This window comes from Syngnathus leptorhynchus, chromosome 1 (genome assembly GCF_054491065.1).
Source record: "Syngnathus leptorhynchus isolate UIUO chromosome 1, UIUO_Slep, whole genome shotgun sequence".
NCBI classification, from domain to species: Eukaryota; Metazoa; Chordata; class Actinopteri; order Syngnathiformes; family Syngnathidae; genus Syngnathus; species Syngnathus leptorhynchus.
This window is the reverse complement of record NC_141195.1, coordinates 4,931,207-4,950,145: the sequence shown is the minus strand read 5'-3', so window position 1 is coordinate 4,950,145 and position 18,939 is coordinate 4,931,207. Positions and strand designations below refer to the sequence as shown.

At 41.9% G+C, this 18,939-nt stretch overlaps 1 protein-coding gene across 2 annotated transcripts; it reads right to left on the bottom strand.

Annotated features, from left to right (window-relative positions):
• Positions 1-3,808: 3,808 nt before the first annotated feature.
• On the bottom strand, positions 3,809-11,926 carry LOC147061507 (semaphorin-5B-like). 2 transcript variants are annotated; one of them, XM_085926390.1, is made up of 21 exons: positions 11,782-11,926; positions 10,981-11,080; positions 10,863-10,908; positions 10,709-10,771; positions 10,544-10,642; positions 10,236-10,449; positions 9,870-10,155; positions 9,418-9,553; positions 9,131-9,338; positions 8,851-9,058; positions 8,210-8,327; positions 7,961-8,145; positions 6,936-7,079; positions 6,659-6,806; positions 6,350-6,575; positions 6,040-6,261; positions 5,661-5,831; positions 4,845-4,988; positions 4,357-4,392; positions 4,065-4,276; positions 3,809-3,970 (listed from the first exon to the last, which is right to left on the bottom strand). In XM_085926390.1, exons 1-21 carry the CDS (start codon positions 11,924-11,926, stop codon positions 3,809-3,811), a joined length of 3,273 nt encoding a protein of 1,090 aa, XP_085782516.1. The 2 variants fall into 2 exon arrangements, with proteins under 2 accessions (XP_085782516.1, XP_085782508.1); XM_085926382.1 differs by having other exon boundaries at positions 10,544-10,771.
• Between the last annotated feature and the right edge of the window lie 7,013 nt (positions 11,927-18,939).

Sequence of the window (18,939 nt, the reverse complement as noted above, 5' to 3'; positions counted from 1 at the left end):
AAAAAGACTACATTGGCAGATGGAGGACTAGAAATCTGAGGTACACAAGCTCATTGGCTTAAAAAGGATAAAGCCCAACTGTGCCAGGGTTTCTGGACCTGAATTTACCACATCTTGGAGAAAATCCTCAAACAGCAGTGTTATAAGATGCATCTGTCATTAGAGGAACACATGCACCTAAAACTACTACACCAAGACAAGACCTTATTTGCTAAATTTGATGTATTCTTTGGTTAACAGTTGTGTTTTACTCATTTTTCCCCCTCAATGCTTCCACTCTTTGTCTCACCTCCATAAATGCCATATATAACAACGAACTTACTCTCTAGAGAGCAAAATTAATTATCTGCCAGTGATTTGTTCCATTTCGGTCCATGTCTCTAGAGTGAACGACAATGTCAGAGAAGTCAGGGCCCAATTCTGTCAATGTCTAAAACAAGGTCATTAATCTGGGCCACCATCTTTCTCTGTCGCCAAATGCATGCCAAGAAAAGCCAGTAAGAGTGAGGTCTTGAAATAGCCTTCTATTATAATTACCGTAATTTTTGGACTACAAGTCGCGTTTTTTGTCATAGTTTGGGTGGGGGGGGGGGTTGATTTATACTCAGGAGCGACTTAAAAAATAAAAATTCAAAAATCCGCATATCACTTTATTGTGCATTTTATGGCTGGTGCGACTTATACTCCGGAGCGACTTATAGTCCGAAAATTACGGTAGATGGAGTTCTATTAAAATATTTTGTACAGCTATATTACTTTCACGCGTAAGAAATCTTTCTATCGCTTTGAAGAGGGGTGATGGGCAAACTAAAAGGCAATAGTCTTAAAAAGTATATTGACTCATTGCATTGACACATTGTATAAGTTTGTATCAGACTACGTATATCAAGTATAAACCGCCATAATAAAGAAACTACATACAACTCCTGAGCACGTTAAGCAATTCAATTTGGAGACAATACCTGAAATATGGGCGCTTGGATGCCCTCACCAATCTTGTTCCGTATGTAGATATGTCGGGACATTTCAGCCAGGACATCGGTCCAGACTGCTGGCTGCTCCGGTGTGGCCCAGCGGAGGGGTGACGGCTTGCGGGCTGCGTGCTCCAGCTTCACACCACACCGCGGGACATGGGCTCTCGCTGTCTAATCTCCTCCGCTGCGAGGACACAGGTGCTCCTGCTGCTGCTGTTGAGGACTGGGAAGCTTGAGTGGATGATGATGATGATGATGATGATGATGATGAGACAATGATGATGACGGTGATGATTGTGATGCTTGCCCACTCATAAGCAGATGGACTTGAGTGATAGATAAGGGAGGGGGGTCTTTATTTAGCCTGAAGAGAGGGCTAATTGTGGGCTATTTCAGACACTATGTAAGAGTTATTCTCAGCTCTCCCTGGAAACAGGCTCATTTGGAATAATACAAAAAGCTGTCACGGTCTGTCTTTGATTTAAAAAAAGCATTAATCAACAAATTATTACCTTTATCAATTAAATAAATCGAATGAATATATAAATGTTTCATTAAATAAATACATTTCTCAATTAAATAAATGTTTCATTTGTTAAATGTTTCATTTCATTCATTCCACACTTTTTGACCAAGACATTGACTGCAATTTTAGAAATACTTGAGAGCTTCACTGGAACTCAGCTACCTATGCAGCAGTTCAATTCTTTACTAAACACGTGCAATAAAAGGTCTTGTTTACAACTTCGGACCGGGTGCAAGAAACTGTAAACAGTAAAAAATATATAATCTAATATACAATATAAAGCTCGTCGAGCTTTCATGGTTTGGAAGGACTCTGGTCACAAATGTATAAGCATTCGCCACAAATCAAGAAAAGGAGCTGGAGAAGAAGATTGTGTTGGTAAGACTATCGGCGATGAGAGGACCACTGCGTCGTTCGATATCTGTATAGGACCCCAGATGCAGGCTTCTGGGTGGTGGCAGCATTTGACCTTACTTCATCATCTGACGCCATTTTTGATATGTATAATGTTGTTGTTGTTTGTCCTTCAGATTCGAAGATGACCATTGACCTCAATCTAGATTGATGAGCAGGGATTGGGGGTCCGGAGGTGACTGATGAGGCCAATCTTCAAATCCATCCATCCATCCATCCATCCATCCATCCATCCATCCATCCATCCATCCATCCATCCATCCATCCATCCATCCATCCATCCATCCATCTATCTGAGTGGGAATCAATCCCTCGCTTTCCGCACACAAGTCAGGCCTGTGCACGCGTACACCATCAGCGACTTAGCTTCAAATTTAATTCACAAATTCATGACATCACAGTATTTTAATATGAAATGTGAATACCATAATATTTAACTCATCCACCCATTGACTACAAAATTGCTTCCTGTTGACAGGGAAACGAGACGATTGCAGTTGGTTTAAGATGAGGGGCGGGGTACACCCAGGGCTGATTACCTGTCAGTCACATCAATGATATTATTGACACACCGACAGAGAATCTAATTTACATGTTTATGGACGTTTATGAACAGGGACATATAAAAATATCAGCATATTGAACATCAGCGGTTCAGTGTTCAAAAGGGACTGATGCCTTTTAATACAAAACTATGAACTCTACATTTGAACATTTCAGTAAGCAGTTTTTCTTCAGGAAAGTCTTCTGGCAGGTAAAGTCAAATTGGTGAAAAAGCAAACGCATAGGGTGTCTGTGAACAAATCATTCTTTTGAAGTCATTAAAGGGGAAGTCAACCCCCAAATTTTGTTCTGTGCAGCCCAACTGGTTGAAACCCAGTGTTGTGATTTATGTTTTGTTTGTGGAATATAAATCAAATAGGCAAAACCATTCCGACTCTAACTTATTGAGCAAGAATCACACAGGAGACAGTACGCCCTTTGAACATTTGCACGTGGAGAATTAATTCTGCAAGTGGAGAATTTGCTCGTTGCTGTAGATACAGCAATGTCCGAACAAAGTCTGCCGTTGCATTCATGCAAGACAGTATTTATTGAGAGAAGAAGGGTGGGGGTGACAATTTACATGTGTGGTGGCCAAGGTGGGGGTGAAACACCTGGCCTCTGATCACATCATAGCGGGGGATGTTTTACGATGTTGAGTAGACAGAACAACTTTGATTGCGTCTTCTACAATTGGTCAATCAGTGCAAAAGATCTTAGCACTTTGTTCTACTACTTTGTTAAGACAGGACAAGCTTAGGTTAATTATTACTGATTACATTCCAACATAATATGATCAACCTAATCTATTCAACCCTAACAACCAACCTGCTTTTATTTTTGGTATTTTTCTGAATATAACATACAACATATTATTTAATAGAACATTTTGGGGTTGACTTCTTCTTTAACAAGGAAGAAAACCCTGCGCCTTCATCATCCTAAAGAAGAGTAGTTGGCGTCTTCTGTTGTTTTGTGCTAAATGACTTCAGTAGGTCTTAGTGTCTTTGCTCTGCAGGTGCGTCCGTCACAATACATCATTTTACTGTTTTCATTCATATTTTTCTTCTTCTCCAAGTAGCAAATGTCCAAGACGGTCCAAACTACAGAATCCCATCTTGTTAGCTATGTAGCACACCTACCGGTATGTCTATTTTTTTAAGGGAAAAAAATATTAATAATAGTATATGTGCTTTCTCAGCGAATCCTTCACAGTTTTGTTTATGTCTTTCTTTTTTTTTGTTTTTCTGATCGCTCATGTGTGCTACAAGACAATAAAAATTCATTTGGGTAGTTTAGCGCCCATGAACACCAGGGCGATTTTGGTGATTTAGTTTGAGCTGATGAGCTGTTAGCTGTGGACGTAGGCCCTGCATGGTGCTTCTGGTGGAAAGTCATACTTGCTCAAGTTGGGCGGGTAGTACGTGGTGGTGAACATGTTGCTGGAAGGGACGGGGGAAGGGAAGTGGCGGTTGGTGTCGTCGTTTACGTGAAGATTGTTCTTGTGTAACATCTGCAAGGTTGGGTTTAGCTCGATTTAGCAAAATATAAATGCACAGGTGGAAGATTGTGGAAGAACCACAAGACAAGAGTTGATTGGAACCTACCATGACCTCCATCGGAATGTACTTCTCATTCTTTGGCGTGGTGTTATCGTGCTTGTTATAGGTGAGGTGGTTGTGCGTGCTGGGGTGGATGACGACTGACTCTACCGAGGGTCGGTTCAAATGATGACAGTAAGCGACGGCCAATGCTGACAAGAGGGCAGCTGCACAAAAACTGGCCATTCCCACAGCGACCAGTTGGAACAATGTGAAAGCTGTCAAAAACAAAACGGGCAGTGAACTCGTGAGAATAATCATCTGTAGGACGTGGAAGACAATCCTTATTTTTACTTACTTCCACAGTTGTGGTCCTCCTGTTCAGGCAAAATCACTGAAATGGTACAAAAATTAAATGGGGTCGGACACACTTTTTTGAACACTTTTATGACAGATACATTTGTGAAAATACACCCATCCATTTATTTTCCAGAAAGATTGCGCTAATTATGGCCATGAGTATGTTTGGCCATACCCAAGCAGACTGTGGGTGAGAAGAGGGTTGCATTCTGAACTGATTGCCAGCCAATTGCGGCAAATTGCCTATAAATTGCCTATATATGGATTATTTCTGGTGTCATTTTTTCGTTTAGGAGATTTTTGTGGACCATCATCATGCAATGGATTCGGTTGGACCTGCTACAGTGTGGAAGACAAAAACAGAAGATAAGATCAGTGACTCTTTAGAGTTCTGTTCTGTAGTTGTTCTATTTTTCTTTGTTGTTGTTGTTTGTACCATTGACAGCATCTAGACATTTGACAGTCAAATCATTGCGTGATGTTTACCTGCCACCTCGTGTGTCTGGCATAGTCTGGCCTGACTTATGTTACCCTGGCACAAATTAGCTTCCTCGTTTTCACCACAGGAGTGCGAGCGATACTGCAGGCCCTCCTCATCGCAGTCCCCCCAGTCTGACCACAGACCCCAGCCTGATGACCGGTGGAGGAAAAAACAATTCACAATCTATCAATTCATCATTTCTTTATACAGCTGATCCAGAGACCTTGTTCAGTGTCAATACAGTTTTGAGACTTGAGTGCATCTGAATTGACATCCTGGACTAAATGAGGTCTACAGTTTTGCAGCATGCCACAAATACAAAAATCAAGAACCTCCTTTCGTCATGGAAGAGATTTCCCAGCAGGCTACATACTATATAAAAACGTCCATCCGTCCCATCCATCCGTCCCATCCATCCGTCCCATCCATCCGTCCCATCCATCCATCCATCCATCCATCCATCCATCCATCCATCCATCCATCCATCCATCCATCCATCCATCCATCCATCCATCCATCCATCCATCCTTTAAACTGCATATCCTATTCAGGGTTGGGGAATCTGAAGTCTGTCTCAGCTAACGTGCAATGGACGCCTGGTCATCATCAGTCAAAGGGCACATACAGAAGAGACAACCATTATCTCGAACCCACATCACTCTATGAATGAAATGAAGTCACGTGAGTTACAACATATTTGACATATTTATGGCTAACCCTTTAAATCAAAACACTAATGTACTCAATTTGCATGGCAATATTTGTCATTATAGATGACCCATACAATCACACAGAATTGGCTTGCTCAATGATGTAGGTACCTTCACAAGTGTGTGTATTGCAAAGTGCCTCTTCAGTGTGTAGACCAATACAGATCCCACCTCCATTGGCAGGAGGTGGATTGTCACATGACCTCGTCCGCTGGAAATGGCCACCCCCACAACTCACAGAACATTGGGACCATGTAGACCAACATGACCAGGCTCCGCTCACTAGAACAAAAACATGTATGGTGGCATTTTTTTTTTTTACCTTACATCAAGAAGGCTTCCAGTTTTATTTACAGCATGGGCTATTTTGAAAACTTGAACATGTCTTCATGTTCCAGTTCCTGTGTACAATATATTTATACTTTTTTAGATATTCCTTGTCCAAGGTGCATACACACAATATGGCACAATGTATATTGTAACAAAGTACCTGAGCACGGTTGCATGTTGCAATCTTGATAATCCACCGGGGATCCAATACATGCACTTGGACCGATTTTGCCCTCTGCTGTTGAGCAACCACGTCTCCGAGTTCGAAAGCCTCTGGAACATTGCTGGGAACAGGTAGACCATGTTTCCCAAGAACTCCAGTATGTATCTTTGGGTTGTGACAAAGTCCGGCCACCTGACTTCACCAAGTCATCAACCAGAGCTGGAAGTAAGATACAGAAAACAAATTCTAAAGTCTGGCCTTGTACATCTCAATCCACCAATAAATGCCTGTGGTCTTAGGTCCTCACAGTCGGTCTGGCAGGTTCCAGAACCATCATTTGGATAAAACCTGGTCTCTATTTTCTTCTTTCCTAATTGAAGTTGCTGGACATCCCTTAGCGATGCCCTGCACGTGTATCTATATCTCTGTTCTTGGCGTGATCCATCTTGGCTGATGTTGACTGGCATCCAGGAAGTCCACGGGGTGTTGCGACGCACCTCAGGGCAGGCATCCAGGTTACAGGTCTTATACTCCTAAACAGCAAAATCGAGAGCTTCATTGTTACAGTTCATTACAACGGAGAATCAATTGATTTAGTATGCAAACAGCACAGTACCACAGCACATCCGGGACAGGTGTTTCCATTCTCACAAGTTCTGGTCCTGGAGTGTAACCCTCCTCCACATTCAGCACTGCATTGAGCCCAGGGCCCCCACGTAGTCCAAAGCATTGGTAACGGGCACGTATTTTTTTCATTGCACAGCCTGAAACACAGGAGTATTGCTAAATATGTATGTTTAATGCTCGCCATGTGCATTGTGCCAATGATTTGCTTTTTTTCTCCTTTTGATGTTCCCAAATATAGTTTCCTCCAAGTCCCCATTCCTTCTCACCTCTCCTCCCGACCTTGGCCAACACAGATTCGACCTCCGTAACGAGGTGAGGGGTTGTTGCAGGACCGCTGCCTCACTTCAAAACCAACACCACAACTGCTACTACAATGGCCCCATGAAGACCAGGGAGTCCAGCCACCATTCCTGAACAGGAGATAGAAAATCAACATACATGAGCAAGCCTGGGATTATTAGGAGAGATGGTCTCTTCCACTTGTTCCATTTGTTAGCATGCCTTGCACATGACTAAAAGTCTAGGACAAATAATTTTAAAAGAATGATACGTTACATTGCTTTAATAATGTTGTACTTGAATTACATTACTTACTACATTTTTTAACGAGTACCTTTATCAGAATACATTGCACCTCTGATTACAGAATATTAAACCTCACATGAAGACCACTGTTTTTCACACAGAGTAGTGAGTAATATGTGCAAAACAACTGTACTCACTCCAGTAATAAATTTACATACATAGAACATACATTCTCTGTTTCCTTGTTTTAATGTCATAGATTCGGTTCGCGTGTCTGTGTGCTCACCCCTCCCATCCTATGTCTGCTCGCAATCTATGTAATTGCCGTCACCTGACTCTCGTGACCTGTCTTGTATTTAAGTCCCTGTCAAATTGTTCTCCTCTTTCGTCTCTCGGCTCCTTGTTTCTAGTCTGATGTCTGTTCTGTTCTAGTTTTTCTGTTCAGTTATTCACATCTCTAGTCGAGCATCTATAGTTTGTCTTTGAGTTCTTCATTAAACCCTAGTCCAAGCTGCATTTGGTCGCCCTGCTCCATTCCATCCATGACAGTAATGTCACGGCAAATGTGGAGTGTATTGACAGGTGAGGAACTGTTGTAACTTGGTGCAGATAGAATTTGTGACGGGGTCCATCCTGTTGTGCAATTTATGTGGCTGACACACCTCGCTGTGCGAAATATAAATAAAAAAGCTTCATCATTGTTCAGCAATCTGAAACCTACAATGATGACCCAAACTGCACAGTTGCCTCAGCATGTTGAACTTACCTGGAGCAGTTGGCCACCTGAATGTTTGGACCTTTACAGTCGACCCCACCGCATCGGGGCACAGGTCCATCACACGAGCGGGAGCGGCAAATGCAACTGCTGATGTAACCCTCGCCGTCATTCTGGTTACAGGGTTGCCACGGTGCCCACGGGCCAAAGCTACCATCTTGCTTCAGATTCCTCACCTTGAGGAAGAACAAATTTGTGTGTCTATGTGAGAGAGAGATAGCGTGAGATTACATGACTTACTGGGCATTGGGTGATGATCTGGGCCCACTGGTTGATGTCGATGCTTTCTTCAAAGGTTGTACAACGCTCCTGTTTGTGATCCCAGCCACAATATGGGTCCCGGGCTTCTAGGCAGTGTCTAAATAGAACAAGTGCTATTGTTACAATATTCTAATATATTTTATAATACACTGCTCAAAAAAATTAAAGGAACACTTTAAAAACACATCAGATTTCAATGGTGAAAAAAAAAAGTTAAATATCTATACTGATATGGTCAGTTTAATGTCTCAGGAACATGGAAATAAAAGTTTTCAGCCTACAGAGGGCTCAGTATATAGACACCCCAAAAATTAAAGTGCAAAAATGATGTGGCAGGCTTGTCCATTTTGCCTAAATTCAATTTCTGCAATTCAAAACTCTTTTCAATATCTTGTGTCGTTGTTGCCCCTCTCGTGTACCTGTTGTTAATTCCATCAACAGCAATGCAGCTAAAAGTGATTAACAACCTCCTCTGCCACGTGCCTGACCAAAACCTCAGAACTGTGTAATTGAATTTATGCCATACCCTGATAAAAAACTGTTCCTTTAATTTTTTGGAGCAGTGTATTTAGATCAATATTCAAAATTCCATTCGATACATATAATAAACATTTTCGCACCGCTGTGTTGGATGGCTGTGGCATCGTTGTAATGGGATTTTGACCAGTCTGTCATCAAGCCCCACAAACAAAGATTTGTCACCGTGTATGATCTGGAGGCTCTTGATTGAGCTGGTTTGCCCTTCAGGAAGGATCTTGAGCTCCTCCAGGTAGCAGCCATGAAGAGTTGCATTTGTTGTGGCGAGAGTCTTCAAGATGCTGCCATATTCTGATTGGCCAAGAGTTAACATTTAAGACTTTTGTCGGATTCAAATTCAAGTCAATGTCGTGCATCATTTACCGGTGCCGATGTACATGACGTGGTAAAGGGCATCACGGCCCTGCACAATGTCCACTACTAGCTTAGAGAAGCGTACGTTGTCCTGGGTGAGCAGAGGGTTGACTGACACCGGCTGTACCACATCGTGCATCAGAAAGAGCCGCTGAGCATCTTGGAGGTTGCGTTCAGTCAGGTTCCCACCGATGCCTCCTTCATCCAGTGTACCACACTGACAATACAGGAAACCCTTTTAGGATGCCCATCAGAAAAGCCTATGTGTTTGATGACACAAACACATGTGGGGTTACCTGGAAATTGGGAATGGGATTTGGCGCAGAGAGCCAGGCAGTCCGGGGGTTCTCCTGGTAGCGGAAAGGTCCATTGAAAGCTCGTGTGATGGCAGTCAGGTTGTAGGCACAAACAGCAGTTGCCGACATACTGTTTCTGTAAGAGTAATTAGACTATGGGAAATTACAACATTTCTGCAAAGCCATTTGCAGAGCAACGGTTAGGACTAGTACAAATGTGTGTGTGTAATGCTGACTTTGGTTTGCATGTCTTGACTAACCACAGGTTATTCTTAAATTTCAGTGCTGTCATTACACTGTGAAATCTGTTCCTGACATAACATTATACAAAGGAGAAAATACTCTGGACTATGCTTGGACACAAAGATAATATAGGTCTGAACGGTCTTTGGAGATAATAGCCAAAGTTTATGACGAGATGTTTGATCGCAGCGCTATTAAGGATCACTCACACGTTAGTTGTAAAAATGCCATAGATCAAATCCTGCTCTGGTAAGTAGAAGGTGCTCTGTAGTTCCTTGTAATGAAAGGGGATTTCTCCTGAGCGTGAGCAGTTTAATCGAGCCTTCATAAAGGTAGTCCAGGTGTCCTCCAAAAGGAAACGACCGCCCATGTCGTTTTTACACACTCGGGCCACACGAGAAAACACCATCTTTCCACAGTCGTTTTCAACAGCAGTTTCCCTCAGGAAGAAGTAGGCAAATCGGCCAATGTCATAAGCAGACACAAACTGAGGCTCTAAAGGGGGTGAAATGATTAAAAATAGAAAGGATGAGATGAAGAGAAGGCTGATGGACAGTATGGTTGTCTTTGTTTACCATTAAGCCATTTTGAGTTATACTGGGCCGTGCGCAGTGGTTGCATGTTTCCCAGGCTCCTGTAGATGACAGGGTCACGTCCAGAAAAGTCAATCACCGTGGCCGCGTACAGCTTGCCCATCTCCGAAATCATGGCGGTGGAGTTGTGGCGGGGGTCATACGGACATCGGGCAACACCGTTCACTGTGTCCAACACCTGACTGATGTTGTCAATCTGACAGTAAATGGGAAACCATCACACAGGTTAATAAAAGTTGCTGGAGGATATTTACATGGAGCGGTTGGTCAAACATCAAGCTAGCACCAACCTGCCTTGTCGTGCAAACAGGAGAGAAAGCATTGGTCCCACATGTTACAAGCGCCCTCCCGTTGAGCAATAAAACTCGTACATAGTTTTGACACTCCTCCTGCATACAAGCATGACATGAGCCAGCGTCACCGATTACATTTTGAACAGGCACTTCAAGAACTACCTCTGTCTTCCCCTTGCTTTTGCACGAGTGTATTGTGTCTTCATCGGGTGTCCATTCTGTAGCCTTGGGCAAAAAAAAAAAGAAGAAGAAAAACACTGGTTTGGAAATGTTTAAAGTTTGACAACACAAACTCTAACACTGGGAAAATAAAAACCTGTATAAGTGAGGCATTGTCCAAACTAAGGCTGAAGAGAAAGTTTCTGTAAAAAATGATATTCAAGGTCAATATTTTTCATTTGTTTGTTTTCTGCTTGGCGTGTAATTACTTGCACCTCGCTCCCACAATAATCTGCTTTCTGCTCAGGTCCACAGCCAACTGAGAGAAGTCCTTCACTCCTGGGTGTGAGAACTCCGACACCCATGACTTTAGGTCTGTAATAATATGAAAAGGCCATGATGCTAAATCTACATATACAATATAATTGAAAGTAGCAGAACAACCTGGAACACATAATGAACTGGAACTGATAATGGAAGGAAATAGAGTTGGTTCCCCTTTGTGGCATAATTCTGGAGTATTTTCTGTTGAGGTCAGTGGTACCTAAGGTTAGACAAGAAAGTGTGGCTCACTATAACTTGGGGTCAAGTTAGGAACGTTCTCGTCGTGACCCTGTTAATCCGTAAGGAGACACATCCTAACATGACACGCCAAAACAGTCCAACCAATTGCAATATTGTGGGTGGTCAGCCTGAACAACGCTGACTTGCTGAATGTGAATCAGAACACCCTAGAATGGTTGGCTGTTTGGCTTGACAAGCTATGATGATGACTATAACTATTCCACAAACTCCAATTCCAATGAAGTTGAGCGGTAGTGTAAACCATAAAAAAACAATACAATAATTTATATATCCTTATCAAATCCTAAACTTGCAAACATGGGTTACTTAATCTTCAAACTGATGGAGCAAAGAAAGAAAGAAAGAAAGAAAGAAAGAAAGAAAGAAAGAAAGAAAGAAAGAAAGAAAGAAAGAAAGAAACCAAAACAATTTTACAATACCACTGACACGCTTTATGTCAAACTGTCATCAAAAACTGGGCAAAAATTTTAATTTTCTCAAAATGTCCTCACCTTGGTTGGACACGACCGGATGTTCCTTTCGATCACAGTCTTCAGGTTTGGTAGGGGGCAGCTGCGACAGACACACAAGTACACACATGGCCAGCACAATGCCACAGGGAGACAGGGCCCATGTCCCCCAATTTAATGGAACCATAGTTCTAGTTGCATCCAATCTTCTGGAACCACCTGTAGAAGCCAAAGAGATGCCTGTCAATCTTAACAATGTGGTGTCAGTCATATTGAACGTACATGTCCATCACACTGGAACTTTCAGTGGCCTAGTGGAAGAGTGTCCTCCCTGAGATTGGAAGTTTGTGGGTTCAAACCCTGGCCGGGTCATACCCAAGACTATAAAAATGGGACCCATTGCCTCCCTGCTTGACACTCAGCATTAAGGGTAGGAATTGGGGGGTCAGATCACCAAATGATTCCCAAGCGTGGCACCGCTGCTGCTCACTGCTCCCCTCTCCTCCACGGGATGGATCAAAATCACATGGGGATGGCTTAAATGCAGAGGACAAATTTCACCACACCCAGATGTGTGTGTGACGATTATCATTGGGACTTTAACTGCCGACACATCAGACCAAATTAGTTTCATTGTGGACTGTCTTCTTGGTGTCTAGTCTTTCATTGTCAGCAGGACTTGGTCAAGGCTATTTCAACACCAATGACTTATAGCTCTGGCTATAAAATGTAAGGGGGGGGGCACTTGCGGCGCCCTTTCAGAGACCAGCCTGGCTGGGCTCAGTGCCAGATGTCGGTTTAACTTTGAAGGCTCTTTGTGTCAGACTTTATTGTGTGTCAAATACCTTCAAACAAAAGGATGTGATCATGAAAATTAAGATAATGAAGAAAGAAAAATATGAGCCTACAGGCTTCGTCCATAGTGGCTGAATCTGAGTCTCATCAGACGACCTGTTGGGTGACATGTTTGTGTTTATTTACAGCCGTTTACTTGTTTTGATGCCTGCCCTGACCTGTTTTGCTACAAAACCACTTGGGAGACTCTTCTGTGGAGACCTGGGCTGGCCAATATGAACCTAATTTTATAGTTTGACATTTATGCCAGTTATATAGCTAAAGATACAATAATAATATTACCATTGGTTTGTTTATTCTGGTCTGTAGTGCTATAAAAAAAAACAATGCCGTATGATGTCTTTAAGTAATCCCGTAATTTAGATAGCAATTCTCACCATCACGTTTGTTGTTCCTTTCAGAAAGAATAAAAGTGTTTACAGCTCATTGGCTGACAATGCAGCCAGCTGGCAAGCTTCTGAGTTTTCCTAGATGCTGTCATGTTCCAAACCCACGATTGGTTCCCACCAAGACGAATGTGGGGGTAGCTAAAAAATGCAATAAGCATAGCTTGAAAATATTTGAACGCTAGTCTCAATATTTTGGATGATTTTAAAACCAGAACATGTAGATTTCACAATCTCACTGTCCTCTTTGTATTTCAGACTTTGAAAATAAAGCGATCTTTGATCCCATATTTTCAGATTATTATTTCTATAATTTTATGCCACTCCAAATACATTTTAGTGAGGATTGTTTTGGAGATGTAGCTTCTTCTTTGAAAACTCTGCTGGTCTTTTGTCTGATTTTCACCCAACATTACATAGTGATAGAGAGTTACATATTTTTGCCGGTGGAAGTCATCTGATGTTACACCTTACACTTTTTACCATGGCCATTTCCATATCCCAATATTTTACTTTACTCTGAAGAAAGCAAATGTGAAATAGAAATAAATCATAAATTGACCAACATTCCAAAACAGGTGGTGTCCGACATTTGTCTCCACTGTATCAAACATTTCAAAACTGTTTAATGGGAAGAAATGAGTCAAGCATTAAATAACTGAGTTTGTCGGATCATTTGCTGGAGTTTGCGGTGACCGTTGTTGGAAAAACAATTTAAAGCCTTAACAATTTGAAGAGTGACGAGATTAGCAGCAAAGTGTGTCCAATTCATGTGATTTACATGTTTCTTAGTGAACAGGAGGAAATGAGTGAACATCTGACTACCAGACAAACGTACAGAAATGGCGTTAAAAAGCAGACCATTGAGAGATTCTAGTCGATGTGCTCATTCCTTAACTGACTACTCAAATCTTGCAGCTTTATTGTTTCTTTTTTTCCTCTCTGGGTGAGCTCATACCTTGTCACTGTGTGCTACACTTCAGTAATAACATAGGTGCCTGGAGAGTACACAGGGGTGGCTGAGTTTGTAGTTTGTAGAGCTGTCAGAGATACACTGTACAGAAGGCTCCAACACTAAACATGTTCGATGGGCAATTTAAATAGCGGATACATCCATCCATTATCCTCACAAGGTTCGTGGGCGCACTGGAGCCTATCTCAGCGGTCTCTGGGTAGTAGGCAGGAGACAACCTGAACTGTCCATCCATCCATCCATCCATCCATCCATCCATCCATCCATCCATCCATCCATCCATCCATCCATCCATCCATCCATCCATCCATCCACTGCAAATGGTAAATGGACTGCACTTATATCGCATTTTATCTACACCACATGGTGCGTCACATTCACCCATTCACTCACATATTCATATACCAATGTAGTAAAGGAAACATGTTTACAATTGCCCTTCGTTTTTTTAAATAGAATTATTATTTAGATATCGTAATTTTAAGTAAACAAATGGCCACTCTTAGTGCGGACCGTGGCCCCTCAGTTGCCAATTCTTGTTTTATGACAACCCTTTTAAACGCAAACAATAGTGTCATTTGCGAATTTTGATGTTGCAGTGTTGCTCAGGTTTTGTCTCCACACAAACTCCAGCTATTGAGTCTTGAACTCACCAAGTTTGCCCTTTTGTTTGAATGAATTGAGTTGATAAAAGAAGAATCGAGGAGAAAGTCTATGGGTCACTGAGCTTAAATAGTCTGACAGAGCCTCCATCTTGCTGTGACGTGTCTTATTTTATTTTCCACCAGGGTGTGTAAAAGTTCACAATAACAGGAAGAATTATTTGTGATTGGGCTACTTGCACGAGGCTCCTTGCAAACGGACATGCTGAGACGCTGAATGCACCCATGAAGAGAGCTTCATTAAAATCCAGTCAAGGCATCTTTACTGGCGTTATTTATAACAGTGATATTGATCACAAGTCGTAATGTCCCCATTCAAAAGGGGTTTAATTTGTTCCGCATGACATCCCAAATAAAAGAGTTGCCTTGGGTCTGACTTTGTATATATATGAGCCTTGTCGAACTAAACCAGAGCACTTGGACTCCATCCAAACATAATCAAGAGGCACAGAGAATCCTTTTCTCTGCACCCACCCACCCACCCACCTGCCTCCTGGGATTCCAAAATGTCTTCTCTTTCTATGAACAAAAAACATAAATAAAAATCCAATTGCGACATTGACAGCGTCCATATGTTTAAATAAATGTCTCATCTATATAGGTTGGAGAGCAGTGGAGTCAAGTCATGCAGACAAGGGGCATTTAGGGACCTCAGAAGGCATCCAAAGTCCCCCCATTAAAATGTTGGAGCAGGGGTGAGCATTTCCGAAGCAGTTCTCAGCTCCTTCCTACGGAGGTGAATGGCCTCTCTGTGCAACCGGCCAACTATCTGCCAATGGGCGTACTCTTTTACAAGTGAATGGACTTAGTTTTGCTACACTTAAAAGGAAACACTAACGGGCCGTGGCCACACCACAATGCGCAATCGGAAAATTGCCAAACCTAAGGATAGCACTTTGGCAATGGTGAGAGGAGGTTGGGAGCAAGAATCCTAAAGAGGCACAGCTGCCCTGAACGCCAGTTTGCCCATCTTCACATCTCTCACTCGTTACACCAGCCCCACTTCTGTAGCGCTTTCTTAGTGACAGGGCACAGATGTCGGGTCAAGGTTCCTGGCATCCTCCAAGTGCTATATTTAATGGCTATATCAATTCAAAAGGATACCTGTAGGTCGCCTAAAATTTGGCATTGATAGCGAACACATAATATATCAGGACATCAGCAAATGCCTTTTTGACACGTATAGTCATTCAAACCAAATATGCACTAAGTGAGGTGCAAAATGAGCCTGCGCAGAGCAGGCGGACAAACTGGTGCAAGCGGCAAACACCATGCTATAAAATACATTACAAATAAGAAAAGAATATACTCATATCACCTACTTGATCACCATCACTCAAGTAACGCTGCAGGCAAACGGTTGGCACAGGTCCCGCTTCGCATTTTGAGCAAAGATGAGAAACAAGAGGGAGAGAAGTTGTCACGCAGTGGCACGCTGACCGACCTGTGTGCAAGGAGGAGGGAGGAGTAGTGTGGAGTGTGATAGTGGAGCTGCGAGTGGTGAAGGCGTCCCGTTTCAGCACACTAGACTGTTACTGCAAGGGGTGGAGTACTGAGGTTATTTTTCTAGTCTACAATTGGCTTGACGGGTTCAAACTTTTTTGATGACTAATTCCATTTTGAGACCAAATAATACAAACTCTGAACATGTCTCCAAATAGAAATTATTGAAGGGAATATGCATTGTGTTCAACCAGACGTACACTGTTGTTTACGCCAATACATAAGGATCAGAGGCACCAGTTAAGCAAACAGCTTTGCTGCAAAATCCAGGTTAAGGAGCTTGAGGAGCTAAAAACTAAACCAACCCACAATTTAGCAAAACACACATTACATCTTGCTAAATAGTTTTCTTGCGAGGTTGGAATTGCGATAATTATGAAACAGTGTGACCTTTGCTGCAGTCAATTGGTTAAGTGTTTTGTCCAAGTCGCGTTCTACAATACAGTACTTCCATCGCTGTTCAGTAAGGCTGATGTTAATGCTCAAATTTTCACAACTGCTCACACACCCAGTTTCTTCACATGACATGACCAATTTTTGAGTTAAAATGTCATAATATTATAGAAATAGCATAAAAAAACATCAATTCTGATGTTATTCTTGACCCACTTATGGAAATGTGTATTCGTGTAGCTGAGGCAGGGGTGTCAAACTCATTTTTTTCACGAGCTGCATTGTAGTCATAGCTTCTTTAGAAGGGCCATTATGACTGTCAACCCAAATAAATGTATGAGCACCTCATATTATATATAGTAAAAACTACAAAACAAACTGACAAATAACTCGTTTTCAAATCAGATGAGTAAAAACTGGTCAAATATTTAAAAAAAAGATATTAAAAGTGAAGACAATTTGCAACTCTAGTAATGACACACAAATTTGATGCACAATTTGTCTTCGCGGGCCACATAAAATGGCCTTGAGTTTGAAACCCGTGAGCTAAGGGCTTATTTGTGAGGAGGGGGAGTAAATGTTTCCTAATTTTTTGTGATTGCCTTTTTTTTCTCCGTTTTATTTTTTTTCAATAGACATTCCCAAGAGATTTGTTTAAATTTGTCAAAAGCAGTCTGTTAAACAAAATGGTATGCAAAATGAATGTCATTTTCCCCTAAACAGGAGACTGCAAAGTTTACAACACATCCATCCTTTTTCTGCAGCGCTCACCCTTATATGAGTCACAGGTGAGCTGGCGCCAATCATCACTTAATTTTGGAAAGAGGTGGGTTAAACCCTGGAATGCTTGCCAGCCCATATAGACAAACAAACATTCACACTTGCATTCACATCCTGCATGCATGCTTTTGGAATGCGGGAGCAACCTGGAAAAACCCACATAGGGTGACCAAATCTAGTGTGAAGAGTGAAATGCAACCATGACAGACAGCCTCATGAGGACAAGCACAGGAAGAACATGCAAACTCAACACAGGAGTGCTGAAACCTTGATTAGAAGCCTGAAGCTCAGAGCTGCGAGGCAGCCATGTGCAACACCAATGTCCTATGTCTGCAAAGGCAACATGTGATTCAATAATGGTAACAATATTTATTTATTATTATCCAGACAACACAAACGGACAAAATAAAATAGTAACGTAATACAGGCAATATGCCAATAAAGAATGTGGGGTATTTGCATTTATTGTGTTTCCCTTAGTGGGTACATTAGTTTATTTTATAGTATATTTACTATTAACCGATCTAAAATTATGCAATAATTGCTAGTTGGAAAAAAATGATCCTAGTGCCATATATTTTCTTAATTGTCTGTTTATACTGACACAATCAGAGTTATGAATGAAGCAATGACTTGTAATTTGGAGCTTGTAAAATATATTGCCATGTTAATATTTGTTTTGCTATTCAAGGCAGAGTATCTTTTCAAAGAAATAAAGCGATCTACAGCCTTTATCTATCCATAAGCTCCTATCACACTGGCGGGTAAACAATTGCAAGTGTTTTCATAGGCAGTGAATGTTGCAGAGTTCGTTCAAGGTGGCAAATGTTAGCCAAAGGCTTCACAGACGTTTGCCTGAACTTTTCTTGTTGCAAGGGAATTTTGAGTGTTCAAAGGTTCCCTTGCGACAAGAAAAATGACAAAAACTGCTGGCAAACATTTGCGACCTTGAAAAAACCTCAACGCAATATTTTCTGCTTTCGAAAACATCCGCAATTGTTGACGACTGTGCTGCTGTCTCTTATATTGTGGCTGGTGAGTGTTGATCAGATGTGATCAGACTTAACTTTATTTAAATGCAAACTCAAAGTTGAGACTACTGCTGAATGTGAAGAGTAATCAAGCACTATAATTTGTCAGACATCATAGCAGACGCCTTGAAACATTGGTGACTTTTAGTAATAAGCATCATTTTGGTTTATTTATCTTCATGAAGCCACAACCAGCAGCAGCAAAGGAGTCCCACAGTGGCTAGCCTGCTACATAGCCCCCACCCCTCACATAATAAACTTCAATGGCAGCCTTGTGCAGCACATAGCACTCCACTGTGAAACAAGCCTGCGTGTCACGAGGAAATATTGACTCAAAATGCTTTGTAAAAAAAAGATGCTTTCACAAGCTTGGCGGTGTTGCCTCTGCAATTACTGAAATGTACCTGCCTATGACGAGGTCACACACACAAATAGATGATTAGACAAATAAATGATCAAGGTTGACTGCAGAGAGAAACTCTGGGAAATAGGTTGATATGAGCACTATCCAACTGTGGGGGTGCAATAACAAGCCATCATGTATATGTACCTGTGTGTAGGAGTAGAAATGTGAGAGGAAAGCCACAGATTGCACAGCGCGTAGTGGACTAAGCCCG